We start from the raw sequence: 27,173 nt of genomic DNA on the forward strand, positions 1-27,173 counted from the left end.
TCTCTAATCAATTTCTCCTGTTCTGAAAGGTAGGTATTGGATCATTTTTGGATAAATATTAGTTAAAGTTAAAATTGTCCAAGAAACATGTGGGCATTAAGTAAAAATTTTCATTTCCTGCCTTTGGGAGCATTTTATTAGGTTAATAAGGAATAATATATTTTATCAAGTCCAGACTTGAGTCTGAGACTAAAATATATTTTTTGTTTTGCGTGAGAGAAAAAAAAATAGATTTCTTTGATGCAGATCCAACAATCCAGCACTTCTGAAATTCTCTAGAAGATATTTTTCAAACCATGAAGAAGACTTCTTATTCAGTCCGCCATTTTGATGATTTTGCTTGTTGTTAATTATTATATTTTGTCGGCCTGTGCAGAAAGGTTATCAGAATTAAAAAAGGTGCCAAGACTTAATAACTTTTAGTATTACTTCTTTGCTGCTGAGGCCATTCGCCTAATTTGTGGATCTGAATTAGTGAACTTAATGAACAAATAAAGAGAGAATCTCTGTTCAACATTATCCAAATACCATCTTTCCAAAGATATTGCAAACTATATTCTTATTTTAAAATAAATTTTGTTGTACTTGCATGTCTCGGTCATCCATTCCAACTTAGTCCAAGCTGACAATTAGGACCAACACACCCACATTGCACCCCAAGGATGGAGCTGCAACCTCCAGAGCTGCTCCCAGACTCACACCAGCCCACCAGTCCCCCAGTCTATAAAGGCTGGTTTTGACAACACAAGTGCATGAACCTGTTCAGGATGCTGGATAAGATCTCAGTAGCCATGACAGCTATTCTGTTATTAGTTCCTGTTTTGAAGGGAACTTGGGGACAATTAAATAAGAGGCAGGTATATGATTTAGTTGGTGCGATATGTATAAGCTAAGAGCTGCAAAGGCAGTTTGGGGCATGCAGCCAGGCATGTTTATATTTGAGTTTATTACTCCCAAACTGTACAGACACTTCAGAATCCTCTATCAGAAGTGGCATTAGCATTTGTGTATATCACAGACACATTCAGCTATGAACAATTGTGGCTCAGTCTTTCTGCTTCCTTCAAGACAGTGTAGGTACTTTGTACTACAGCTGTCCAAGCTGTGTTCTGCCTAATTTCTAAGTAAATAAGGGTATCGTATTTGCAGTTTGGCACAAACACTGGCCTCGAGAGTGTGTAAAAGGTTAACCAAGTTTAATTTTACCTTTCTGAAGTTGTGTTTTCTTAGAAAACATCCTCTCTATTGCTTACACATGGGAAAGCAAGCCACAAAAGAAATACGCTGAAAAAAATAACAAACATGGGAATCTGGATGAGTGTTTAATTTATGTAAATTATTCTTTATTTTCTCAGGATGGAGTCAACAGAAAAATGCGAAGCAGTGATTGCTCATTTTAATGGAAAATTTATAAAGACACCAGCAGGAGTTTCTGGTACGTTGCATGTATTTCTAACAAGATGTATGAATGGGTTACTGCTTACATAGTGGAAGCCTGTTATGCTGACTGTTGTATCTGGCTTCTCATTCAGAGGCAGGCTTATAAAAATTAAACTGTGTCTTGTTGGATGACTGTAATACTTGCTTACTTGGAGCACAATATATTCCTTTTCTACTATAAACCTTTTCTAGGAATCTAGTAGTTTTCTCTCCTAGCAGATAGACAAGCAGCTAAGATGCCTTAAGCCAGCTATGAATTTACATACCACATAATCCCAGTTGAAGTCAGGAGATAAATATGTGTTGTATGTAAAACAGAACAGAATTTGGCGGATTGGCCATGGACAGTTTTTCTTTGAGAGAGGCAAAAAATGGACAACTTTTGCCATCTGCTGATGATTTTTTTGGAAGTAATTTTCAAAAAAGGATTTGATTAGAAAAAAATAGATTCTGCAGCAGTGCCTTAATGCCAGGCACTTTCATTGATTGGGGAGCTCTGACTCCCAAGTCAGAGTAGGCTTTGAGGTTCTTCAGGAAGAAGGAAGGAGATCAGTGAAGAATGCTACTTCTAGAAATACTGTGCAAGGCAAAATGCAGAGGGGCTACATAGTGCAACTTTGTTGTCACAACAAGTTCCTCATCAGTTTGCCTGCTTTGTCAGCATTACTTCTAAGATACAAAATGCATTACTCCATAAACTTAAAAATGAGGAAAGGAAGTTCAGAGCATCAGAGTGAAACAGGAAGAAAAGAGGACGATAAAGGATACTTGACATTGCAGGCAGCTTTTGGCAACCATTTTATTGAGAATCCCAAGTAGGAATTTTATACATTACATTGTTGATGTGTAGTTCCATGAAGTCACCTTTATCCCCCTGGGGAAATGTTCTCTGCAGCCAGACCCTGACACGGAGGAAGAGAAAAGCAGCCCTCGTCAGAGAGACAAGAATGCCTCTTGTTTAGTAAAACTACATACATGTCTTATCCCTGAAAGATTTCCCCATTTTGTGGCAGTCTGTGCTGCAGTAGGGATGGAAAGTGGCTTCAGAGCACAGGAAACCACTCCCTTCACCAACACTAATCTGTCACACAGGGTTTTGACTTCCCTAGCTTGTCTTTTGCAGACCGTTTGCATTGAGATTGATTACCGAGATTATTTAGTTAAAACTTTGTTGTACATAGGGGCTGTAACTTTTACTTTTCTATTTCATGTATTTAGCAGTCGGTGTTTTGTGAGATGGAAAATCCCCTTAGGGGCAAGGAGATCATGGAATGATTTTGTTTGAATGCTGACTGTGCTCTGATCCACTCTCTCTCATTAGTTTTATAGTGCTGCTATAGTTTGGACATAATCAAGAGTAAAAAGTATGGAGAAACCAGGAGTTCAGATTAACATACAGGAGTTTCTATTCAGTTAGAGAGAGTAAAAAAACCCAGCCAACCAAAAAAACCCAACTGTAATACAACCTCCTATTAGTGCTTTTTAGTTTGCTCATTTTTATTTTCACTTTCATTATCCTCTTCTCAATGAACAAGCTGTCAAGCATGTTGTTGCTAATCATGCTCTGTCTCTGGTGGGCCACTGCTGAAGCTGGAGTTGCACCCTTGTATGATCAGGTTCAACCAGATAGAAATAAAAAGTTGCTGCACAGAATTGTAAGAATGATTTCTGCAGCATGGAGGAAAACATTTACCAGAAAAGTGTGATTAATTAGGGACAAGAAATTTGCCAAGAACTGGTGATTGTCAGAAGGTGGATACTAAAGAGGGATCTCAAAATATAATTAATCTCACAGACTTCCACTTCTACTGCTTACCTGGTAAAGAAGTTGTCGAGGCTCTCTCTCTGAAATAGGTAAAGCAGCACACACCTCCAGAGACTGATGTATCTTTGCTGTCAGCTGTCCTTGTGGTTACAAAGGGTATCTCAGAAATAGATAACTCTAAATGTCTGAAAGTCAGTTAAGTGAGATGAGTCACACCCTCCATGATGCTAAAATGTGACAAGCAAGTAGGTGCATGAGGGAGTCGTGAGAAACTTGTTTATTAAAGACTCTCAATTTTGTTGTACAGCGTACAGCCCCAACTCTACTTTTCCTTGCTGGTGCTGTGAATTGTATTGCTCCTTGCAAAGGTTTTTATGGAGTTCAAATTCTTCCTGGAGCTCCTCACCACATAGCAAGCACATGTCTAAAAATGCAATCGTATTAGAGGATGCATAATAATATGCGCAGTATGCCAAAAAGTGGGGCACAGTCATGGGGCAACCATGGTCTTAGACCACCTGCACAGAGAAAAGTGGATGTACTGGGAAAGCTGTTGGACAAACAAAGGTTAGGAAAATGTTTTGGAAAAGATTAGCATCCTTTAGGGTTATAGAAGAGCAAGTTCAAATACACACATGAAATAATATCGTAGAAGTGGAACTATGTTTAAATTAAAACATTGTGTCCTAGAAACTTGGCTAAAATCAGCAAAGGGAGCTGGCTATATAAACACTGTTATCAGGATGAGGAGGGTAGGAGAGACAGGCCCGTAATGAAATAGGTGTGGGAGGAAGAACATCTGTTCAACAAAAACATGCTTTCATAATGCAGCTTTGTTATTTTAACGAACTTTGGGTTTAAATGAAAGAATGGGTTAAACACAGCTTTAGGAAGCATAGGTGAAACCACCTCTGGAGCATGAGAACGCAGAACAGAAAAACCTCTGAATCTGGGAGGTGCAAGGTTGCCACAGGGCGGTCACAAAAGCCTTGACTGTAAAGTTGAGTGAGTGACTTGGCATTGATGATACTGAGCAAGCTGAACCCAGATATAACAAGTTATTCAGGCTTTATTACCCTGCCCCATATTAACTTAATTAAATATATTCAATATTTAGTGTGTCCTTGTATGTCTTCAGTCGAGAAGAAGGTTGGTCAAGAAGGAAGGTTAGCTCAGAGGGCAATTTCAAATGCACTGCGAGTTGGTATAATCCTATAACTCCTAGGAGTGGTGTATTAGTTTCACCATTTGTTCTGGTTGGGATTTGTACTTTTGCAATGTAAGTTATTTTGATAGTTTTTTCTGTTTCATGGACTGTGACTTTCTGTCCATTTATCTCAGGACTTTGATTTTTGTATTTCATTCTCTTCTCAACTGTATGTTTATTACATGTTTGCTATAATCTTAAAATAAGTTTTGCATTTAGTTCTGCTTTTCTCTTTAAGGTATTATTGTTTCCAGTGAATAAAGTGATATGTAAAACTTTTCTGTTCTCCTGTGAAATGTGAACCTCATGACATGAATTGGAGGAAACAAAGAGTAGACTAGTATAAGGACCCAGGACACAGAAGATGAGTAGTGAGAACAGAACAGTGTACTTAGCCTCCCCCCACTAAAGATGATACTTAATGATCACTGTCTTTTTGTCTTGAGTTGGACCCATAACTATTGCAGAAATGATCTGCTGGGCAAAATCATGAAAGTTATCTCCTCCCTATCACAGCAGCATGATAATACATAAGAATAATCATAATAATAATTACATAAAGCAGTTGTGCTGTAGAATACATAAGGTAAATGTAAATCTGAGTGTTTGTCTCTCTTACATTTAAAATGAAAAATACAGAAGTTTAAAAGTTAAAAAAGTTTTATGCCTGTTGTGTAGGCTTTAGGGATTATTTGATACTTCTTTTACTGAAAAATCACTTAGGTGATTTAATGGATGTAAGGTAGAGGGCATTTTTGCTGAGCAGCCTGTACCATTTTTGCTTCAGGAATGGTGGGTTGCGGAGATGACTCAAAAATTGGAGGTTATCCATGACCCACCCTCGTCTTCCCACACAGGGTAAAGGTATTGATCACTCAGATTGTGGTCTAGGGAGGAAATCAAAGATATTTGTGAGAGCCCTGCTCTTGCCTCTGCTCTTGACTGTAGACTAGGCAGAGCATCCACCAGGCATGGTAGACACTGCTGTTTGAAATGATTCTGATCTTTGACATCTTTCTGGTGCAGGAGAGGAGAGAACATGTAGCCTTGAAGTAGTTATCTCTTGGCTGTCATTTTCAAGCTTTTTGTATTTGCTTACCTTTACAAAGTATCCAGCACTGCAGATCTCTGTATAGTGTATTTAAGCCATTTGACCATAAACTCACATTTCGTAGTTATCTTTCACAGGTCCTTTAGAAATAATCCATGAACCACATTCTGAAAGCCACTGCTAAAGGGTATGCGGAGGTCACAGTGCTGGTGTTGCTCCTGATTGTCACACTATAGGCAAAGGAACCAAGATTTTACCCATTAGATCAAAGATTAGAAGATTTTACTGCTGTAATTCTCATAGTTTGTAATTACTGCTTAGCTTTAAGAAGCAATATTGGAATAGAAAAGAAAAATACTATTCAAAACCACTTCAAATATACTGTGTCAAATTATTAAACTGTGTAAATTATTAAAGAAAAGTAACTCAGAGCACTGTGTTTAAGTGAAGATTAGGATGGTGAAGACTATATATTTCATTTCTCTTTAAACATATAAAGTTACTGAGATCTTCGGTTGCACAACTTCTTGATTCCCACAGCTTTTGGCAAAAGTTTCTAGCTCTGCAGGCTTGCTCTATCGTTACAGTTATGTTTTAATGTCAGAATTCATTAGTCCCTTATGCTTTGTCACTAGAAAATATGAAATGAAAGTCACTAAAAGATGCAGTTTAATTGAAAACTGATTATAAGAATAGTATTTTTAAAGTATTTTGTTGCATTTTTTAATATTGGAAAGCAGGGTTTGTTGAAAAAATCAGCCATGTAAAGTCAAGGGTGTAAACATAAAGTCCAGCAAAAGAACATCAATTTTATTCTTGCATTTATAGTAGCAACTGGTATGTATTTGGGTAGACACTAAAGAAACGAAGACTGAATTCTAATGTACACATGTGCACAGCATGTGTACAACAAGCAAGTATTTACTCTCTGGACTAATATTGCATTCCTATCTTGTTTTCTGTTAAAACATTAGCTCTAGAGGAGAGTGCTTCAGGGCAGGAGGAGATTGTCAGTGCTTCCCACAGCCAGGTTTTATAGCATTGACCTGCTGTTAGAGCATGGGAAAGCCCATGGTTACAGAATGCCTCCATAGCGGTGGCCCAACAGACACCTGCAAACCATGGAGAGTGTCTGTTGGTTTGTGTTAAGTGTCTGTAGAGTGGGCATTTTAAACATCAGGTCTTAGCTGCAGAAGCGTAAGTCCCCTGTAATTGTAGCCCTTTACGTTGGCAACGTCTTAGCTATGAATGCAACTCCAGATATTTGTACTGTGGCTCTCTGTCATGCACACAGAGACAAGTCACTGAATGATTAATAATCCCCATCATCACTAGGCCTGCACACTTCCCAGCAATTAAACAATAAAAATGACTCTTCCTTCCTTGGGTTGGACTAGATGATCTCCAGAGGTCCCTTCCAGCCCTAACAATTCTGTGTTTCTGTGATTCCTTCCTGGACCACAAAGAAAGAATGCTTGACTGGTCTGTTGGGCTTGTTGGTGTTTTTTGTTTATATATACATATATGTGCAAGAGAGAGAATATCTTACGTTATTTGTGAAAAATATGAGGAAAGGTAAGCTGAAGAAATAAATTTCAGGTCTAATTTAGAATGAGTAAGGGCTATGTTCATTCTTTGGTGGGAGGAGGATCAATAGATCATACTTGGCTCCCATGAAGGCTGATCTCCTTCTCATTACCCTCCCTCTGATGACCATCAGTCATTGTGTTCTTGAAGCAATGAATGTGGTAGTATTTGGGTCAGATGGATGAAAGAACAGCCAGGAATTGCATTTTGGCTTTCAATTGCAGAAGTCCTCACTATCAGCATGCAGATCTTGAACTGGAATCAGGGAAGGCAAATCCTATAGACTCTTTTCACAGCAGTTGGCTGTATTAAATAGATGGTCTGCTTCATTTTTTTTTAATGTGAGTTGGAGCTTTCACAGCATTCATCTTCATTTATGAGCACAATGAGGAGCAAGAGAAGCTAGAAGGTCAGAAAAACAAGCATTCCCATGTCCAGATCTGTGTTCAGTAAGATGGAACATGAACTTCTGGCAAATCACAAATTAATGCTTTTCAAATTGTTTTTCATTGCTGCAGGTTTTGGATATTATGTATGCAAAATTCAATCCATGTGGATAATACTTGTTCCATTTTTTCTTCCTCTTTAATTTGTCAGGAAAGTGTTTCCAGGACACCACAGAAAATGTTTCTTCTTTTAAAATGTAGCTGTTTTCAGTTATCTACTAAGAAAAAAATATATATATTCTTAAAATAGATTTTTATGAACATTTTATTCAAAGAGTTGGACAGGTTTACTCTGACTTTAAAAAAAATCTTGAGAGATGAAAAACGTAAGCACAAATAATGCTCTCAGAAAAGTTCTATACAATTCACTGTGAGGATTTTTAATGAAAGCATAATGCAGCTTAAAGTATTTACTACCTGTGAGTGCTGTAATACAGAGTCATAGGGCTAGAAGTCTTTAGGTATTTTCTGATGTCTTTATAAGCCATTCTCATGCCAGTTTCTTTTGACTTAATCCAAAAATTTATAGTGTGTATTTTGGAAGTCACACATGCTTCCCACAATACCAGGTGACTTGGAATAATTTATAAGTAGCCAGAGATACTCAATTTGAGGAAGAACTTTTCTCATTCAAGGCAGTTAAATTCAGTAGTTGGATCTCAGCTCTCCCCTTCTGATGGATTTTTTTTTTTTTTCCTCACTGTGTAACATCAGAATCAGAAGAATTACAGACCAGAACCTGTCAATTTTACCCATGTTGACTTAGCATCTTCTGAGATTATCTTCTCTTTTTTCAACAGAACTGGATGTGGATTAAAATGCTATGTGATATGACCAAGGTTATTGGAATCTGGCTTTTATAAAGTAACATGAAATTAGCCATCAGGGTATTGACGTAGAACTGTTTTGCCCCAAATGTGCCGAGACAGAAGTTGCTTCTCATGATAGAAGAGCCCAAAGCAAAACTCAGTTCTGGAAATGCCAGAAATCCCCTCAGAAATGCAAGATTTTGAAGATTATGTTCTCAAGTTTCTGCCTCTTCAGGGTTTCTGTTACTGTGCATTTACTCCACTGTCCATAGCTCTCCACTACTTTTTCCAGTGTCATTAGCCTAACCTTTCACTAGTTTATGATTGTAGTATTTTAATTACCATTCTCTGTAAGACAACACTTTTAAAATCAATTCAGTCGTCATGTTTAATACTAAAGTCTGGGTCTCTAATATTGAAGTTATTTGACTGCTCAACAACAGCGCACTTGTAGGAGCCTCTGATGGATGTGGGGTCAATGTTGGGGATGAGACAGGGAAGCACTAACCATTTCTGTCTCCCAGTCCCTCCATCTTTTCTAGAGAAGGCTGTCAAAAGATGTATCATGTAGGAAGTGGATATTCTCCCTGTAGAACCAGAGCTCGTGTTTTAGGAATGCCATCCAGGGTTGACTTGGCCATTAGTGCTAGTTTTGTGCCAGAGTTTTGAAAGTCAGACTCTTTGCCAGGTTGTAAGTCTCTGACGTCTTCCATACCAATGGTAGGATACCAATAAATGCAGCCTGTGTGAAGGAGACATCAGGATTGGCCATGGTTGGACTAATAGATATTGCATGATACAGAGAGGCTAAAATTTTTCTTGAGGTTGTTTTATGGGGTGTTTTTTGTGGGTAGCCATCCCACCCCATGTGTTTGCTCTGCATTTGGAATCTTGCGTGTTTTCAGATCCATCCGTGTCTCATGAAGGTGTTTCCAGACAGAGGAGGACTGGAGGAGTGTCACGGTAAAGCTTAGACAGCTCATGCGTCAGGAATTATTGGCAGAGAAGTGTTCGCATCCAAGTCATAGCAGTGCTTCCACCCTGTGATTAGGGAGGGTGTGGTGTGATGTAGCAGAGCTGTGCTTCAGCCGTAGGTACTTGGAAACTATTGTAGTTTAAGCTGGTAACAGGGAAAGAATACTGTGAAAACTCTTCTTTTTCATCTCTTCCATTTTGACATTAAAAATTGAAGCCATGGTCAGGATTATGTTATGCAAAAAAAAAAGTTAAATAAAACCCAAAGTATAGCGATACCATTTCATGACAGTATGAAAAGAAAAAAATCTTAAAGAATTTCTGTTTGCATTGTATGCTCTTTATAGAGCAGGGATTAAAAGGGAATGAACAATATCAGTGCAAGGTGGCAGGAGATGAAGGTGCCCACTCCACCCTGCCACCAGTTGGAGAAAATGTAGGCTCTGTGCCAGCTCTTCTGGCTATTCTGGATGAGCAGGGTGGTTTCAGTTCTGGAACATTACTGAAACCTCCAAGGAGCGGGGGGAATATATTCAAGATCTTTGCCAGATTTATTCTCCACCCCCATTAGGTGGACCTCCTAAGACGCAGAGCTCAGAATTCAGATGGCAGTTCTCATTTATCCCCAGAATAACAGACATATACTCAGGATATACAAACAATGTTTCTTTCCAACAGGTTTTAGAGCAGTAGTTTAAAATCAAAGATAAAAGGCATTCCAAATGCTCTGTTTGTGCGTGGCAGCAATCTTTGTGCTACACAGAACAGTCATTGATGCTGTAGGATGAGTCCATATTATTTTAGCTGTCATACTGGCAATGTAACTTAAAACGCATACCTCGTGTGGAGCGCTGACCACCTGGGTATGAACACTACTTCAACTAATATTCCTTCTTTCTTCTCAGTTCCTGCAGAACCTTTATTGTGCAAGTTTGCTGATGGAGGACAGAAAAAGAGACAGAATCAGAATAAATATATACAGAACGGAAGAGCGTGGCACAGAGAAGGCGAGGTGAGACTTGTAAGTCCTCCCTTCAAGCTTTAGTGTGGGTGTGCAATAATGAATACTTAAGAAAATGACAGGCATTGAGACTTCTTGGCTTGGCTCTTTGCCATACTAAAATTGTGCAGGCAGCTCTTACCTGACAGTTTGCAACTCTATGAAATACTTAACTCTATCTTTCTTAAGAGGAAAAAGGCAAAATGCGAAACACTAAATCCTACCTTGCTAAAGTGAACAATAAAATCTCCGTCAGCTTGGTCAGGAAAATGCCTGAGAGATGTCTCGTATTCTAGAACTACCTGAAACATAACTGTATTTACATGTAGTAAATAATCCTTTGATTTATGGAGCACTGAAATGCACATTACTTTCATAAAATTAAAATAGGATACCAATGCGGTGCAGCATTAATATTTTTAGTCACAGGTTTTTTAACTTTAATGTTCAAGATAATAGTTTCATAGGCTTACTGTGGTTAGCAAGCCTAGACACCTCATTTATATGAGACAAGAAAATTCAAATGAATCTTCTGAAGAACAGCACTCCCCATTCATTCTTACAGTTAATATATTGTAGGCAACACCCTAACATAATCATCTTCGTGCCCTGCCTCTCTAACACACACATTCTCTTAGCCACGTGTTTCATAGATTGCATTTTGTTTCTCATGCTGGGAACTTGGAAACTTGTATTCATAGCCAACATGGCTGACTCTCTTCACTAGATAATTACTTCTGGCAATTAACCTTTTTCTAACTTACAACAATGAACTATTTCAATGCAAGTTTTCAGTTAAAATAATACAACTAAAGGAAGAGTAAGAGAAATAACTTCCAATCAAAATGAGTTTTGTCAACTCTTTCTTTCCACGTTTGTTTTTTTAAAGGCTGGAATGACACTCACGTATGATCCAACCACAGCTGCTTTACAAAATGGGTATGTTAAGTAATGCCACACTAAGAAAAAAATGATTGCATTGTGAAAGATACACAGAACTGGCATTTAATAAATATTTCTGCATTTTCTAGATTTTATCCATCACCCTACAGTATTACAGCAAACAGAATGATCACTCAGACATCTATTACGCCGTATATTGCTTCTCCGGTTTCCACATACCAGGTTTGTATTTAGAACTTAGTAGTTGAAATGGTTCATTGTAGCTTATGTTTATTTATCAGTTGCAACACCTGGTTTTATGAACTCTTCAATAATACTTAATTTTAATCAAGTGGCTCCTTTGTGCTGTACAGCATGACAATGAAGGCCTTAAAAACTGAAAGTGTGTTTGTTTCAGGAAGCACAGCAATTTAATGAGATACCTGGTGTCTTGCAAAACAAAGTCTCTAACTTGTGCTGGTGGTTAAGGTATTTGTAGCCACTTCTATATTTCATGTATGATTTTTCATTTTCTCTTGGTGAAGTTCTTTAAATGTCAGTAATATATCTTTAATCCGTTATTTAAAACCTTTTTGATTTAGTTACATTCTGTTTCAGATACGTTTCTCCATGCTTTTTGGGCTTTCCTCCAGGTTTATTCAGTGAAACAAACAAACAAACAAAACCACAAACAAAAAAACCCCAAAATAATGTGTTACATAGTTGTACTACAAAAGGTACAGAAACTTGCTTGACATTAGAGAAGGAAATTTGAAAAAGAGTTTGGAGTTCAAATTTCGTTAACATTCAAATGCAGTGTTTTCATATTGGGAGTAAAGCATTTATTAGTCTAGAACTGTGTTTCTAACCTAAAAGTTACTTTCTTTTGAACAATAAATTAAAACATTAGTCATGCACAGTTTTTGTTCTGAGAGCCCAGTCCAAAGCTTCTTGAAAAGGAATTTTGATAGTTGCCACCTTGAGTCCCCTCTAAGAGATGTTGACAAAGAATTCAACATGCTGAGAAATGATATGGAACAGTTGTTGTACTTGGGTGTAAATCTCTTAGGAATGTTCAATTCTAGGGCATCGTACGTTTCAGTTTACAAGCAACTTGCATTTAATGCAACTAGTATGACAGTCTCAGATAAAAGCTCTGTAATTACTACTTGAGACATGCCAATTATCCTAGTGTAAGCTAAATGATCAACTGTTTTGGCATTTTATTGTTTAACGCATAGACGAAGTGAACATCAGTGATTCAGGTAATAAATAACAGAAACTAATTACATTTGAAAAATTCTTACCTCTATGTGTCAGGGGAAGAAGAGGCTGTTTGCTCTTTAGTGGGAGAGATGTGCTGAGTTTTCTAGCTTACCGTGGGTGTATAGAAGGCTATGTAGAAAGCCTGTAGAAGGGTAAGAGAGGCACTGTGGGCGATTTGGTTAGTATTCCCTTGCAGAAATTTGCATGTACCCTGCCATTTGAGGTGAGAAGAATGAGGAAGAATTGTCTAATATTAGTTTGGACTTCTAATACCTTCCTGTGTGAGCGAAGCATTATTTAGGAGGGTGTACTCTGGGGTAAAGAGCAGCTGGATTAATTTTGTAGTAATTCCTGAGGTGACTTACGCAACCCAGTGTTCTTTCGGCAGACAGTGCTAGGACTGTATTTTTCAGTGTGTTGAATCTCTCTGCTTTGTACAGCAATATCTCAAAAATTACAGCAAGTTCTTACCCAGAAAAATATTCCAGTAGAATTAGCTGCTGTTCTTTATTAAATTATAAATGATTTGTCAATGTAAGACTGTCAGATATTCAGAATCCAAATAAAAGTTGGAAGTTGGCATGGAAACATACTTCTTGGGAATATAGTATTGCTTTTCTGGGTTTATACTGTATGGGTTTATACTGGACCACAGTACTGTATGTGTCCAAAAATGTTGTTACCAATATTTCAACATACATGGCATGGGGTTTAAATTATTGTGGATGAAGTTAATAACATCATTATGCTTAAAGTGCCACGGTAATAGGAACTGAAAATTAAATTCAAGTATTCTGTACTGGGGAGGAAGGAGGTTCTTGGCCAGAAGAGTTTCACAATTTGAGCATTAGTCACATCTTCATTACTGATCCCTTCTCACTGAAACCTGCAGCGTTCTGTCATCTACACAACAGACGTATCATGAGAGCATGATTTATTATTGTTAAAGGCAAACAAATTCAATAAAGTTTTGGGTAGAGTTTGTTTCTGCCACTCGTACATACCCAAATGACAGTACTGAGCCAGTTACTATCATGGTATGAGTAGATTAACGAAAGCTTTAGTCAAGGCTTGCCAGTATTTTTGCCACTAAGCTTTTGCTTGAGGAAAGGGAGGGTTGAAGTGCTTTCAATTTTTGAACTCCTGTTTGCTCTTCTTCTGGTTAGAAGAAAAAAAAAAAAAAAAAGGAAAAAAAGGTAATTACTCTGACTTGAGAGCCAGTATCAAACAGAGGGAAGAAATGTTGCCATCTTGCAGAAAATACCTCACCTGAATTGTTTTCAAGAGTGTCTGTTCTGTTTACAAGACTCTGGGAATGATGGTAGAGGTGTTGAAGGGTTTTTAAATGCCGAGCAGCCATGTCGAGTCAGTTCTGCATGTGCAGTGCAGGTCAGAATCCTGCCTTATGCTACACACCTACAGGAGGTGGGAATGAAACGTTTCCATTCTTACTTTTAATATTTCTTGCAGCATACTTTTTCAACGAGCTGTTGTAACTAGCTCTTTTCAACTAAGATAACCGTGCAACTCATTAGTTTACTGTTTAATCTTTTTAGTTTACCTTGTCATGCAAAGTTATGCATCCTGCCTCAATTAACTATTTGGGTAGTCAGTGTTTTAGGAGAAAAAACATGCTAGAGCAGGATTGCTCATCAGAACCTTCTCCTCTTTTTGTGCTTTGGGAATAACCACAGTGTCTTGGAGAAGAACAAGTCTCCTAAATGTTCTCTTTGTTCCTGGAACAAGATTCCAGCAGAATTCCTAGTTTCTTTTACCCTTGTGAAAATCCAATTTTTTTTTTTATTCTGATCACACTAGAAGGCAAATTATGCTGTGCCTTCTGAGATCCCAATTACTTTTCCCCAAAGCAATTTCAAACACCGAAGGCACCTCATTTTTCAGTACAGCGTAAGTCTTTCATGCATCTATTTGGACTCTTGCAGTGTACTTGATAACGTTTCTGAGACCTGAACGTAGTTTACTGTTCTGAAAGGTGTATGTGGTATGTTGTATTCAAATCTTGTTTCTGATTTGCAGGTACAATAAATACATTTTTCATAGATATCAGTGTTTCTGCACAGTGTGACTAATTGCATTAAAAAGTAAATAAATAAGGGATGGGGCTTGGTAACATGATTTATTAAATTATTACTATATCTCGGAGTATTCAGGAAAAAGAATTACTAAAATGAAAAATAAATTATTGATTTTGTTCTAGGTTCAGAGTCCTTCTTGGATGCAGCCTCAACCATACATAATGCAGCACCCAGTAAGTTTTTATACTTCTCTGTGTTACTGATTGTAGAAACACTTTACATACTTTAAACAACAGGAATCAATTTCTGGCCAGTTGCTTCCAGATTTTTGACAATTACATAATTATTAAATCATGGATCAAAATGAAAAGAGAAAGATAGTAACCTGAATTGGGGCTTCATTTTATTAGGAAAATAAGAAAGTTGCCTTCAGGGTATCGAGGTGATGAGGACAATAAGAGTTACCAAATCAACAACCTGAAGAAACTTTTTTTTTTTAAATGTATATGAAAGGTACTTTGCAAACCCCAATGTTTTACATACTGTTTACCTATGAGGAGCTGGAATTGAAGATCCAAGGTTTTAGAATGGGTCTAGAGTAAATAGCCCAGACTGGATAACTTGTGAGACAGATAGATGTAGTGATACAAAGGACATTATGGGCACTCACTTGAGAAAACCTGCATAGCTTGTTCTGGCTTCACTGCTCATGAGTAATGCTGGTCTCCCTATACTTTTGGTTGTGGCATCTGTAGCAGACTGTCAGGCATGCTAATCTATACTCTCCCATGATATTTTGCTTCTTATCTATGTCCTTTGCCAATTAAGTACCATTAGATCTAAGACTTACTTTTTTGAGATGAGCATTACAAATAATAACAGGCACTTTAATGTATGCACTCCTGTAGTTAACAAACAAGTCTGTTTCCAGATATAGAAGGGATATTGTCTTGACTTTAATTAACATGCAGATTATGGAATGCAGATTATAGAATGTAAATCTTCTTGGCAGGACCTTTTCTTCTTGTGCGTGCAGAGAAGGTGATGCTGAACCAGAGCACCCTCTCACACACTTAATTGTTGTTGTATTTGTGATTTTTGACATTAAACACACACTCACAACTGGTTTATAACTTTTCTTTCTACCAACACATATTTTCATAAAAAAATCTTGCAAATTGTGCTGTGAAAGGCACAAATTATGATGTTACAATGCTGTAAGGCATATTAGTTTTACAGGTATGCAAGATGAGATTTCACAGTTGAAAACAGAGATCTGAATTTCTGATTTAAGTTCAGTTTTGGCCTGTGCAAAGGCTGGTGCTGTCTTGCTCATTTGCTTTGCAGAGAAGCCTGCAGTCTACAGACAGGAAATTCTTTTAGTGTTTGATGTGCCTGTGACTCATTTCATCTACACTGATCACATGGTTGTTTTTCCAGCTATACTCTGTAGGTTTTTTTCATTTTAAGGATTAGTTATTGATTCAAAACACTGGCTTTCAGTACACTGCAATTATTTCTGTTAGTTTTGAGCTTCCACCAATTTTAATCAACACTTTTGTAAGCATAAGTCATGCAAAATATTTGGAAATGTGCTTTTGTAAAACATGATTGGTAAATGAAATTTGTTGATAAACCTCCATTTCAGATAACTCTGAAAAACTTACGAGTCTGCCCTCCATATTTAGCAATCTCAAGTGTTTAAAAATAATATGTATACTTTTTATGATGCTAACAAATTGGTACAGGACTGAAAGAAAGATCATCACAGTAGCTAGTGTTTAGACAAAGAATCAGTCTTTTACACAGCATTGCTATCTCACTCTTCTAAAATGTGTCTGTGTGCTAATGAAACCAGCCATTAGTTAGGGCAGCTGTCTTGTGTGTGAACGTTGCATGTGACAAGTAGAATTCCCCTAACACAAATGTTCCACCAAAGCCTCCTTTCCTAAAGAGAAGACAACTGTTTCTTCCTAAAGCCTGAAATTCCAAAGGTTAAGCTGAGTGAATCAATACCTGATAATGTGTGCAAATGTTTACTTTAAAGTTAGCATCTGGTTAAACTCATCTTTTACAAAGTGTTTTCAGCAGCTGTCTCAAGTGCATCGTACATCAGTTACATGTTCAATAGGGAGTCAATGCTTTTCTTCCCCCATTACCAAACTGTGCACAACGCGTCTGCTCAAGTAGAATATTCAGAATGCCCCAGACCTGCGTCCTGAGTCAGTGTCTGGGATTAAGGAGAGTTCTGGTGGTATATCCCTTTGAAAGGACAGCCCGTACTTAGACTCTCAAATCAAAAATGTGATTAAAATCTGAGTGTTGCCACAACCATTTCTTTCTTTCTTTTTTTCTTTTTTTCTTTCTTTCCTTCTCTGTTTTAATAGGGTGCTGTACTGACTCCCTCCATGGACCACACCATGTCACTACAGCCTGCATCGATGATAAGCCCTCTGACACAGCAGATGAGTCATCTTTCATTAGGCAGTACTGGAACAGTATGTAGCAATTTAATACAAAATACCATTTACACAAGTAGAAAAAACTGTGGGTAGATCACGATATGCATGTGCAGCTTGCAAGTAGGAAAAAAAGAATTCTTTAAGTAGTCTTTCATCCCATAAAATACTAAGAACTGTCTCCATTATTTAATCATATTCAACAGTTTTTATTCATTCTATTAGCAGCTCAGAAATTGGAAAGGAATAAATAAAATAGATCAAAGCAAATGAAATGAACCCAGGAACTCCAGAGTTGTAGCGAAAAAGAAAAAATAGTTGGTTTTGCTCTTCAAATCAGAGTTGCAGAAAGTAACAAAAAGTGTGTAACAGAAGCTACACCAGAAGAAGAGATGCAGGCTAGCTTCTGAACTGAAAGTCCCTTCTTTTCTGAGCAGATAGATTTTAAAAAAGAAAATATGATTATCAGGATTAACAGAGAAGGAAAAGTCCTTTACCTATTCTTTGAAGTTTAAATTTGAATCTTCTCAAAACTGGTATCTCATTTTTCTGAAAAGACTGTTGATTTCAGACAGAAAAGTCTTTCTCTCATGGATATTGCTTTAGGGAAGCAGTCAGTATCTATTAAACGATACCATGATAGGTATTTTGAATACTCTTAAATTTCGATTGGGCTTCGACTCAATTTAATGATCTGTCTTTCTAGTACATGCCAGCCACAACAGCTATGCAAGGAGCCTACATACCCCAATATACACATGTCCAGACAGCAGCGGTTCCTGTTGAGGTCAGTATATTTTATAAAAGACCAGAGTTAAGAGGCATGGATATGATACTAGATTTTGGTTTTCCTAGGAAAGCTACCCTTTAACATGGTAACTGTGAATGTACTGTGAAGAGAATGTATATTAAAACTGTGTATAAAGTGTCATTATTCTCAATGAATATCACTAGCATTAAAACAATGACCTGTACTAGTAGCAGTACAGTACTTCGAGCAGTCTTCCTTACGAGCATAGCTGAGATGAACTTTGTGTTTTGTGAAACACAACTTTCAACAGGAGCAAAGCAGGGGGATTATTGTCGTTTTGACCTTTCGTTTAGTTTTAGTGTGAGCAAACTTCTCTGCCAACAGACCATGATTGTAACTTTTTGCTAAGAATCCTGATTTTACCTCTCAGGACACCTTGCATATTTGCCTAATAAAACCCTCTGCAAGTCCAGTTGAAGGGTGTAACTAAATAGTACGCAGTAGTTTGTCTATTATTTTGCCTTACCTTGCAGCCTTTTATAGGCCAGTACTTCTTTAACAGAAGAGCTAGACAAGGTATGCTGCGGCTCTTGTATTCAGAATGAGAGCTAGACAGACTCTTACAGATCCTGTAAGAAAAAAACATGTCAGTTCAAAGTCTATTTGTCCAGAATGTCCAGAACTTGTTTGGTTCATTTTATGCATTTGCCTGTGTGGGTCAGAGAAAGACTTTTGGTAATGAGGTGGTTGCACTGTGTGCCTAGTTCCAATCACACCATGGTGCTCAAAGCAATAGTGTTTGCACATGTGGTAAGTAGATCTCATTCTCTTTGATGCCTCTCAAATGGAGAGCGACAGAGTGCTCTTTTACATTTGCAGATAGAAAATATACTAGCAGTTATTTGTTTCCTGTATGTATTTGTTTCTATGATGTCAAAGGTTTTTTTAATTATCATCAAAGCAGCTGGAGAAGTACAAGGTTTGCACAATGATATAATTTATTTACTGAAATGTAAATCAGTGCAAAGTTATCACCTCCAATTTGGAGTACCCCCCTTGAGAAATATTTGAAAGACTTTAAATTTGAAGACTGTTAGTTGCATGAGTCACATAGAAATACAGTTTGCAGATAATGCTGCCTGATTTTGTGTCTCATGTCTTCCATTTTATTTGCAGGAAGCCAGTGGTCAACAACAGGTTGCAGTAGAGACGTCCAGTGACCATTCTCCGTATACGTATCAGCAAAATAAGTAACTGTGAGGTAGGGGCTCATCATGTCACATGAAAGATATGAATTCAAAGATATTTTGTTTCATAACTTATAGTTCTCTGTATTGAGATTTTTTTTTAGTATCATATAACTAACACTGATAGTATCTGGGGATAGGCAGTGAAGTTAAATTGAACTTGGCCAGAGTTAGAAGCCAGGAAAGGAAGCACAGGTTCCAGAAGTGAGTTAATGAATTATGAGTAATAGTGTTTTAATAACTTCTCTATAGCATAACTGGATTATTTTGTATTTTAATTTGTTCATCTTGGCAGCGTACCGTGTACAAGAATAAAAATTAACTGGTGCAAAAATACTAGAATCACAACACTAAAGGGAACTGTATTTATACGTGTAATATGCTCTAGTTCTGCAATACATGCACCTTGGTGACTGATTTACAGACCATAGGCCGGGTCCGGGGAAGGGTCTGGTGGAAATCCTTGCTGACCAAGGCTTCCTTGCTCATCCTTTATTCTGGGGACAAAGCAGTTTGGTCCAGAATTTTGACGGTTTTTAATCCATGTAATAGCTTGGCTCCAATACTTTTGTGCTCTAGGTTTCCTCTGGTTTTGCCTGCATGGCCTTGCTTTACTAACCAGCCATTAGCTTTATCCAAACTCCTTCCATGCGAAATTTTTGCTTTCTGTAGATTGCCATCCTGAAAATATTGTTTGCACTAACCACCCCTTCTTCATCCTCCATGTTTTAAAATTCTGAAATTTAGTTTTTCCTCAACGCATCTTTTTCTGAGGGCTTTGTAAACCAGGCAACTTGACTACATTACTTTTCAAATCCAATTTTGTAAGACCTCATACTGAAAAATTCTGTTCAGGTGCAATGGTGTGCTAGAGAAGAGTTTTCTACAGCTCTCATGGCATTTATTGAATACTCAAAAATCATAATCAGTTATGTGTGAGGAACTTCCAATTGGTGATATTCCCCCAAAAATGTACAGATCTAACAGGACACACATTTTGCCGGTCAGCTGTGTTATTTGAGAATGCTGCTCTCATTCCCATTACTGGCATAAGAATTTCTTATATGTTCAAAAATGTAAAGATAGAAACAAACCAATGAGGAAACTTCATACATTCAACAGATGGCACAGTCTGCATAGCGCAATGTATGACCTGTGTTTATTATTGTAGTCTGGCCAAATGCCGGCATCTGGAGAAAGCCACGTCCAGGGCAGGGAGAAAGCAAAGCACAGGCTCTTCTCGTTAGCCATCTCCTGGTGTTGGAGTCATGTCCCCTGCACGTTTCATATACCAAGTCTATTGGCTGGTGTTAACTGCTTTCAAGGAATTATTTGTTTTGCCTTAAGTCTTCCCTGCGGGCATGTACAACCTCCTTACCAAGAGAGATCTGTGGCAGACAGTGAAGTGCAATCCTGCGTGTCTCTCCTCCTGCCTCCCTCTCCCAGGCTGTCAGTGTCTTCCCAGGGGCTGGGGCCAGGCAGGAGGAGCAGCCTTTGGTCTCCTGAAGGGATGAGATATGTTGCCATTTGAGACACGATGACTCTGTGTAGAACATGGAGCTCTTTGAGCAACCCTGTGCGTTTGCTGTAAGCCAATCCTCCATGTACTTTATTCTTCAGAGAAGTACCGTTACCTGTATTTATATGCAGTAGGAGCCAGTGAAATCTGTCAGCAATGGCAGTGGGCGCGTGAGGACAGTTAATATTACTCAGCTGATTTCAGCCTCAGAGTATGGCATTTGGTATTTCTGTCCCTGGAACATGCTAGTACTTGCCATTTTTCAGACAGGTGAAGGGGAGGGAATTGGCAGTCATTTCTTGCCCTAAATACAGGGAACACTGCAGTCTCTTCATTGTTGTGCTTTTGTTACTGTTGTCAAATTGAAACTACTTTCTCAATGCACATGCAGCATTTTTGGGCATGTCCTGTTTAAAGTTAGTACGCTTATTGCTGTAAGTAAGGGCTAAATGACAACTAGCACACTTGCACAAGTGGATGCAGACAATGAGAAATACACAGCATCTTTCTTTTAATGGCTACATTTAATGACTCTGTAGCTTCTTTTAAAGAAGTTGCTACTATGTGAAAATAGTCAAAGACTCTTGAAAAAAACCTGTTATAATTGTATATGTGCTTATAAATGTACAAACCTTAAAATACCAGACTTCGTCTTGCCTAGAGAAATAGCTGAGCAGGTATTGGAGGGAGGGGAAAATGCAGCTGGGGTTGTGTCCTGGCAGAGCTTTCTCCTGGGAAGGGCCAAGCACCTGTACTGCCACCTGTGTTCCTTCGTCAGTTTGTACTCAGATTAACTTAGTCGTCTCGCAGCTGTCTGAAATAGGACATGATTTAGTTTTATGGACAGCTACATTAGAAAAAACCCGTGAGATTGTAACTATGCTCTAGCTCTGACCTTTCTGTGTTACAGATGCCCAGTGTTGACCTGGCCTGGAGAAGGGTGCAAAGGCTGAAACAATCATGGATTTTACTGATCAATTGTGCTTTAGGAAATATTGACAGTTTTGCACAGGTTCTTGAAAATGTTATTTATAATGAAATCAACTAAAACTATTTTTGCTATAAGTTCTATAAGGTGCATAAGAAAAACCTTAAATTCATCTAGTAGCTGTTCCCATGAACAGGTTTATTTTAGTAAAAAAAAATTTTTATCAAGTGTTATGACGCAAAAAAAAAAAAATTCAAATTTCTGGGTATGCACAGATGACCACGGAGACTTATTCACGTGCATGACAGAATTTGTGTTTTGGTTTATTTTTATTTTGTTGGTTTCTTCTTTTTTCTTTTTTTTTTTTTCTTTTTTTTTTTAATTGTATGAAATGGGTTTTCTGAAGTTTAAAATAGTAAAACATCTAAGATGATGTTCTGTGCTTGCAGTGTGTGAGTGTTGCTTTAGTGCAGTGTTGCAGTTATAGTGTCTGGTCTTTTAGCTTTCTGTTTTTCCTTTAATGTAGTGTGAAGTGTCTTATCCTTTTCTATAAATTCCAATTTGCCTTAAATCTTTCAATGCTGTAGCTGTTTCAGTAAGTAGTCCAAACTAATGGTGTAGAATGCTTTGACCAAATGAGCTGGTCTATTATGCCTTGTAAAACAGCAGCATAGGGCTTCTAAAGGTAGTCAATAAAAATTGCTGAAAATTTGGCTTTTTTAATGTGTAGTAAGTGTTTTTAATGATTTTTCACATAATATGTAAGGTAGTGAAATGCAAGAGGGGAAAAAATGTTTTGTGTGAAACACATTTTCTGACTGGGGAAATTTTAATAGGATAAATTGTTTGTAAGGCCATATGCCAATAGTTCCCTCTGGTAGTTTGAATGATTTAGGAACTCTGCTGTATGATGCAATGTAAAATCTTTTTTTGCCTTTTTTCAGAAACTAACTTGATGTTCTAGTTTTAGCATAGGGAGAATTAGAGTAGGGACTTCGGGGTGGGGATATCACCGAATGTTTTTGTCCTTCCTTTATACTAATGATAGTGCTTTAGGATGAGGATTGTGCTGAGACTTAGCAAACAGAAAAGTTGCTATTGCAGCAAAATGGCAAAAGCTGAAGAACTCGTTTTCAAACACACGCTGAGATCTAAGTAGAAGCATAATCGATTGGGTACTAGCTCTCTATAGTAGGTAAATAAAAATAAAAAGACTTGGCACTTTTAAAAGGTAACTTTACCAAAGAACAAAGAGCCAGTAACCAATAATTCTGATTTGTCTCAGCATTACGTCTTCTGTAGTCTTTATTTTTGCCGGACCAGTTTGCGGTTAGGAGAATGTGCCTTTTTTGTACATTTGCATTTAGGTTTTATAATTTTAATTGATGTATGGACACAAAAGCATGAAGGAAGACTTGGATCCAAGCAGTGCCACACTTTACATCATCACTACAAGTGTTAAGTGTAAAGAAAACCAGTTTTGAAACTATGAAATTCCTGATTCATAAATACAGTTATTTGTACTTCACATATTAGATAATTCACTGCTACTAAAGCTCTTTATTACAATTGCATATGTTTTAAATCGAATGATAAATTAAGTTGTCTTCCAAAACTGTGTACTTCTCTGGTCAGCTGTATATGATCAGTTATCTACCTCAAAGTTTATTTCCTTTTGTATTGGGACAGGTTGCTGGCCCTCCCTGTTTCCACAGACCAAATCATCCTAGCTCGGGAGCTAGGGCTAAGCAGTTGTTTCTTTCGAGTCTTTTTTAGTTTTTAAATTTTGTGTGAGTATTGGAGTATAGATGTCGGTGACATTTCATAGTTTCAAAAGTAAATTGCTGCTCTGAGAAGTGTAGATTCTAGTGAAATACATAGTCATAAGAGATGTGTTTTTGTTTTTTCTTTTTTTAAAAAAGTTGTGGTATTATTGGTTCTATGCTCCCTGGAATATTACTGCTTTGTCAAAGTCCAGACTTCCTGCAGCACCTTGCCTGTATCTGGTGACTTTCCAAACCTGGATCTCTCACTACTTGATATTTTTGCGTTAATGACAACTGCAGTATGATAGCTGTGTCAGAGGGAGGGAAGAGCTGCTGCCAGAAATGTCTGAACTAAGTGCCATACTCATTGTCTGGGTAAGATTTGGGAAATTTAACCTCTGTACATAAAGAAATAATCAGTTACTTAAACATCACATAGTAGACAGCCATTAAATTATAAAAAAATTAATTTATGAAGAAAGACCTTTTGTACAGATTGAAAAAAAAAAAAGATTTTCATAGAGATATCTATATGATCAAGAGAGTTAATTTTTTATTTTTGTTTTACTAGTGCCACAAACTTGCCAGTGGTAACTTATTTGTCCGGTTCAAGATAACTCTGTAGTTTTGTTTCCTAGGACTTGTTGTTAAACGCCAAAAGACATTTTTGAACTGTAAATTTGATTAGATTGTTAGCTTTTTCTGTTTTATTTCTTTGAAAACTTTTGAATAAAAAATATCCAAAAAAAAAGAAAATGCATTGTCTTTTTCCTTCAACCCTTCCTTTAATGGGGAATGACCTGAACACGTTATGGTAAGGCCTTCACATTTATTTTGGGGTGCTTGGAGTCACTTTCTGCTTTACAGGTTGGGTTTTTCCCTTCTCTTGTCTTTCATGAAAATCACATTTTAACTTTCGGGCCACATTACAAAGTCACTTATTCTTTCAGATAAAACAGGAAAAGACAGATAAGAAATGCAGGTTGAAATATCTGACTTTAATGCAAGAACTCTGTTGTTCTGTGTGTCATCCCACACGGAGAGCTGTATGTAACTGTTTGCACGCTGTAGTTGTAAATGCAAGGCCACTTTTCTAGAGGTGAGGGTCGAGATGGGGAGTCACTTTAGTAGTTCATAGCATTAAATTGCTGCCTAAAAGTCCTTTTGTCTTCCCAAGCGCAGTGGTGTTGGCTGACATACCCAGTTCTGGAGAACAGAGATGACACTTCACTGGAAGTAAAAATTATTCCAAGTGTTTTTCCTTCCAGCTGCAGTCTTTGAGTATTTTATTTCTTTAAAGATAATCTTGGATTTTATTATATTTTTGGCAAGATCACCACTGCTGATGGTGGTGGAGGATTGCTCTGCCCAAAGTAAGGCTTGGAAAAGGAGTAAAATATCAATTAGTCTGTCTGCTCAGCCAAATGCCTTTCCAGTCACACAGTCCTTGACATAGCTTTGTATCGATGTGTTGTACTGGGGCTCTGACCTGGTCTGGGGCACCCAAGAGTGCACGCAGTGGCAGCACGGGGGTGCTGGGTGGGCTTCTGCTCCGTGCCACGGGTGCTGGAGAGGCAAAGGGGAGGCTCACTGGCTTCCGGCTGTGCCGCACCGCAGAGCCCGCCCTTTACCTTATACACCTGGGTTTTGACATATCCCAAGGGCTCTGCCAACCCTGCAACAGGTTGAGCTTTCCGTCACACAATGCTGATGTGAAATACTGAAAATAAATGTGTTTCCAGTGGAGCTAGTGAAAGGGATTCACCTAGAGGTTAGGAAACTTGATTTACATTAGCTTATGTAATAAAGACATACTTGACAAGGATGGCTCTTATTAGTAATTAAGAGAAAAAACCTCACACTGTATGCTGCTGAACACATTTAGACCCATGTAACTGAAGAAATTCCATTTTACCATTCAGTGGTTATTTAAGTACTGGCCCAGTATGTTACCTGTCTAAAATACAATGGATGAGAAGATGAATACAGAAAACAAAGGATTTTGTTACATTATTCTTAGTCACCACCATACTGAATTAGTCTCAAATTAATAAGCAGTCTTTTTGAATTAAGTATGAATATTACCTTACAAAAGTGATATGTAATAGATTCAGAATAATGCAGGTTGGAAAGGCTTTTTGCTATCTCTTTGCTTTTCTAATTAGCCTCATGATAAACTCTCTTACCGTAACTCCAAATGTATTTTATAAGAATGAATGCTTTCAGATTACCTTTTGCCTGATAAAGTAAGTTGTGTGTACCATTTCTATCAGGCAATCTGCAATAATGCAATGTCTTTATGTGAGAGACTTTTATTATATATAATAAAACTCATTTATTACTATCTGTCTTGTTCAAACATTGACTCCATCCTGTTGAATACAATTTGTTTTGAATCCTGCTTGCGAAAAACCCCTGTTGATAAAATGTTTTACCTCTTCACAAATACTCATGTATTTGTATCATGTTCAGGCAGGATGATGTTAAACTGATACAAATGTTCTGTGGAAGATTATGTAGAGACCCTATTATTTTTTGGGTTTTAGTGATTAGAATATAGTTTTTCTTCAGGTGCTGAACAAAATATATTCTCTGTTTTCTAAATTAACTACACCAGGCAGGTGCAAGACAAGTACAAGCAGTGCATTAACAGCAGTGTAACCAGGTACTGTTGATGAGCTGGGCCCTGCTAATGACTTTTCACATATATTGGGCTAGAATATTTGTGGAGTAAATCAGAGTAGTCTAAAGCACTTTCCTGGTACTCTTTGTCAGTTTTTCTCAGGAAAAAAAATTGGAAAAGTGCTGGTTTGCTCTCCCCTTCTGGCTTTGATTTATGCTCTGGTACTTCCACCATACCAGACAAATTGGATGATTGACTAGAACTGTGCCACCTTGATTTCCGCAGAAACATCATATGAGAAATGCGTTTTATGTGGCAGAATATTTATATGTCTGTACTCCTACTCCTCCTGTGCACACTTCTCTGCACTTGTTCCTTTTGCTTTGATCAACCACTCCAAAATTGTTTGCAAACTTTCACATGCGTTGGGAGATTCAATCCTGTCGTGTCCAGCAGTGTCTTATTGTGAAAGCCAATGTGTTATTTGGTGCATTTAAGACACGTATGCTGCTATCTTCCAAACACTTGCAACACTGGCGTACTCTTTCAACTGTGAAAGATCATCTGTATCATTCCCTAGCCAACAAATTCTGGCAGTGATTAACCCAAACAAATCTGAGGCTTTTGGCTTTCACACTTGGTCCATTAATTCTATCCAGAATTGGGGTTAGGATATACAAAACCTATTCTGTCTGGCAACTTCTCCTCCAGCTACTAAGAAAAGTTGAGCTGATGTCAGAACAGCAAAGATTTACCGTGCACTGACCAGCAGAGTGTGTGACAGGCTGCATGTGGAGTGGGTTGGTCTGTCCTTTTCAGGACAGCTCTAACTGCACCTACCATCTGAGAAACCTGTGCAGTCCATTTCTCTAGTAAAGAAGAAATCATATCACAGGAAAATACTGCTGGAATTTTTCCCATGTCCCAGAAGACAATGGTGTTCTGAATTCTGCTGTATTTTGTCCATCTCTCTTCAGCTGAATAACATCATCTCTTCAACAGCTTCACTGGAATAGAAAGAGATTTTTTGAGAACTCAAAGGATGAAGGTATGTGGCACCCTGAAGACTTCCCACATGCACACTACTGGTGTTCAGATCAGCTTGCTCAGGTGCCTTTCTAAGTAGCTTAATTGTTTTAGGGGCCTAGCATGCTCAGGTTACTGAGGCAAAAAACATTGGGAAGATTATTTGTGCACGTACGCTGCTGATCCTAAAGAAGTCGTCTGCAGTAGGAATTTTCCCCAGTATTTTCGCCACCTGGAATTCACACGCATAGCTGATGTTTTTATGTAATATCTGTAAAGCACTTAAAGGTAATGGAATAAACATTTTAAAAGGAGGCCAAGAGAAAATTTACTAGTAAATATGTTTTGGTAGGTTGCTTTAGCTTTTTGAAAGCACAAATAGAAAATTAC

General features: G+C 37.8%; 1 protein-coding gene across 3 annotated transcripts in view; it reads left to right on the forward strand.

Moving 5' to 3' along the window:
- Positions 1-23,890, forward strand: part of RBMS1 (RNA binding motif single stranded interacting protein 1) — a 148,174-nt gene extending 124,284 nt beyond the window's left edge. For 2 of the 3 annotated variants that reach the window (XM_082055373.1, XM_082055375.1), the window contains exons 6-14: positions 1,356-1,435; positions 10,186-10,301; positions 11,170-11,219; positions 11,312-11,405; positions 14,647-14,697; positions 16,852-16,962; positions 17,630-17,710; positions 18,851-18,935; positions 21,351-23,890. In XM_082055373.1, coding sequence (XP_081911499.1) covers positions 1,356-1,435; positions 10,186-10,301; positions 11,170-11,219; positions 11,312-11,405; positions 14,647-14,697; positions 16,852-16,962; positions 17,630-17,710; positions 18,851-18,928 — 661 coding nt within the window. In that variant the 3' untranslated portion in view covers positions 18,929-18,935; positions 21,351-23,890. The remainder of the gene's footprint in view (positions 1-1,355; positions 1,436-10,185; positions 10,302-11,169; positions 11,220-11,311; positions 11,406-14,646; positions 14,698-16,851; positions 16,963-17,629; positions 17,711-18,850; positions 18,936-21,350) is intronic. The other variant, XM_082055374.1, reaches the window with a different exon arrangement.
- The last annotated feature ends 3,283 nt before the right edge of the window (positions 23,891-27,173 follow it).

This window comes from Streptopelia decaocto (genome assembly GCF_964273445.1).
Source record: "Streptopelia decaocto genome assembly, chromosome: 6".
Taxonomy (NCBI): Eukaryota; Metazoa; Chordata; class Aves; order Columbiformes; family Columbidae; genus Streptopelia; species Streptopelia decaocto.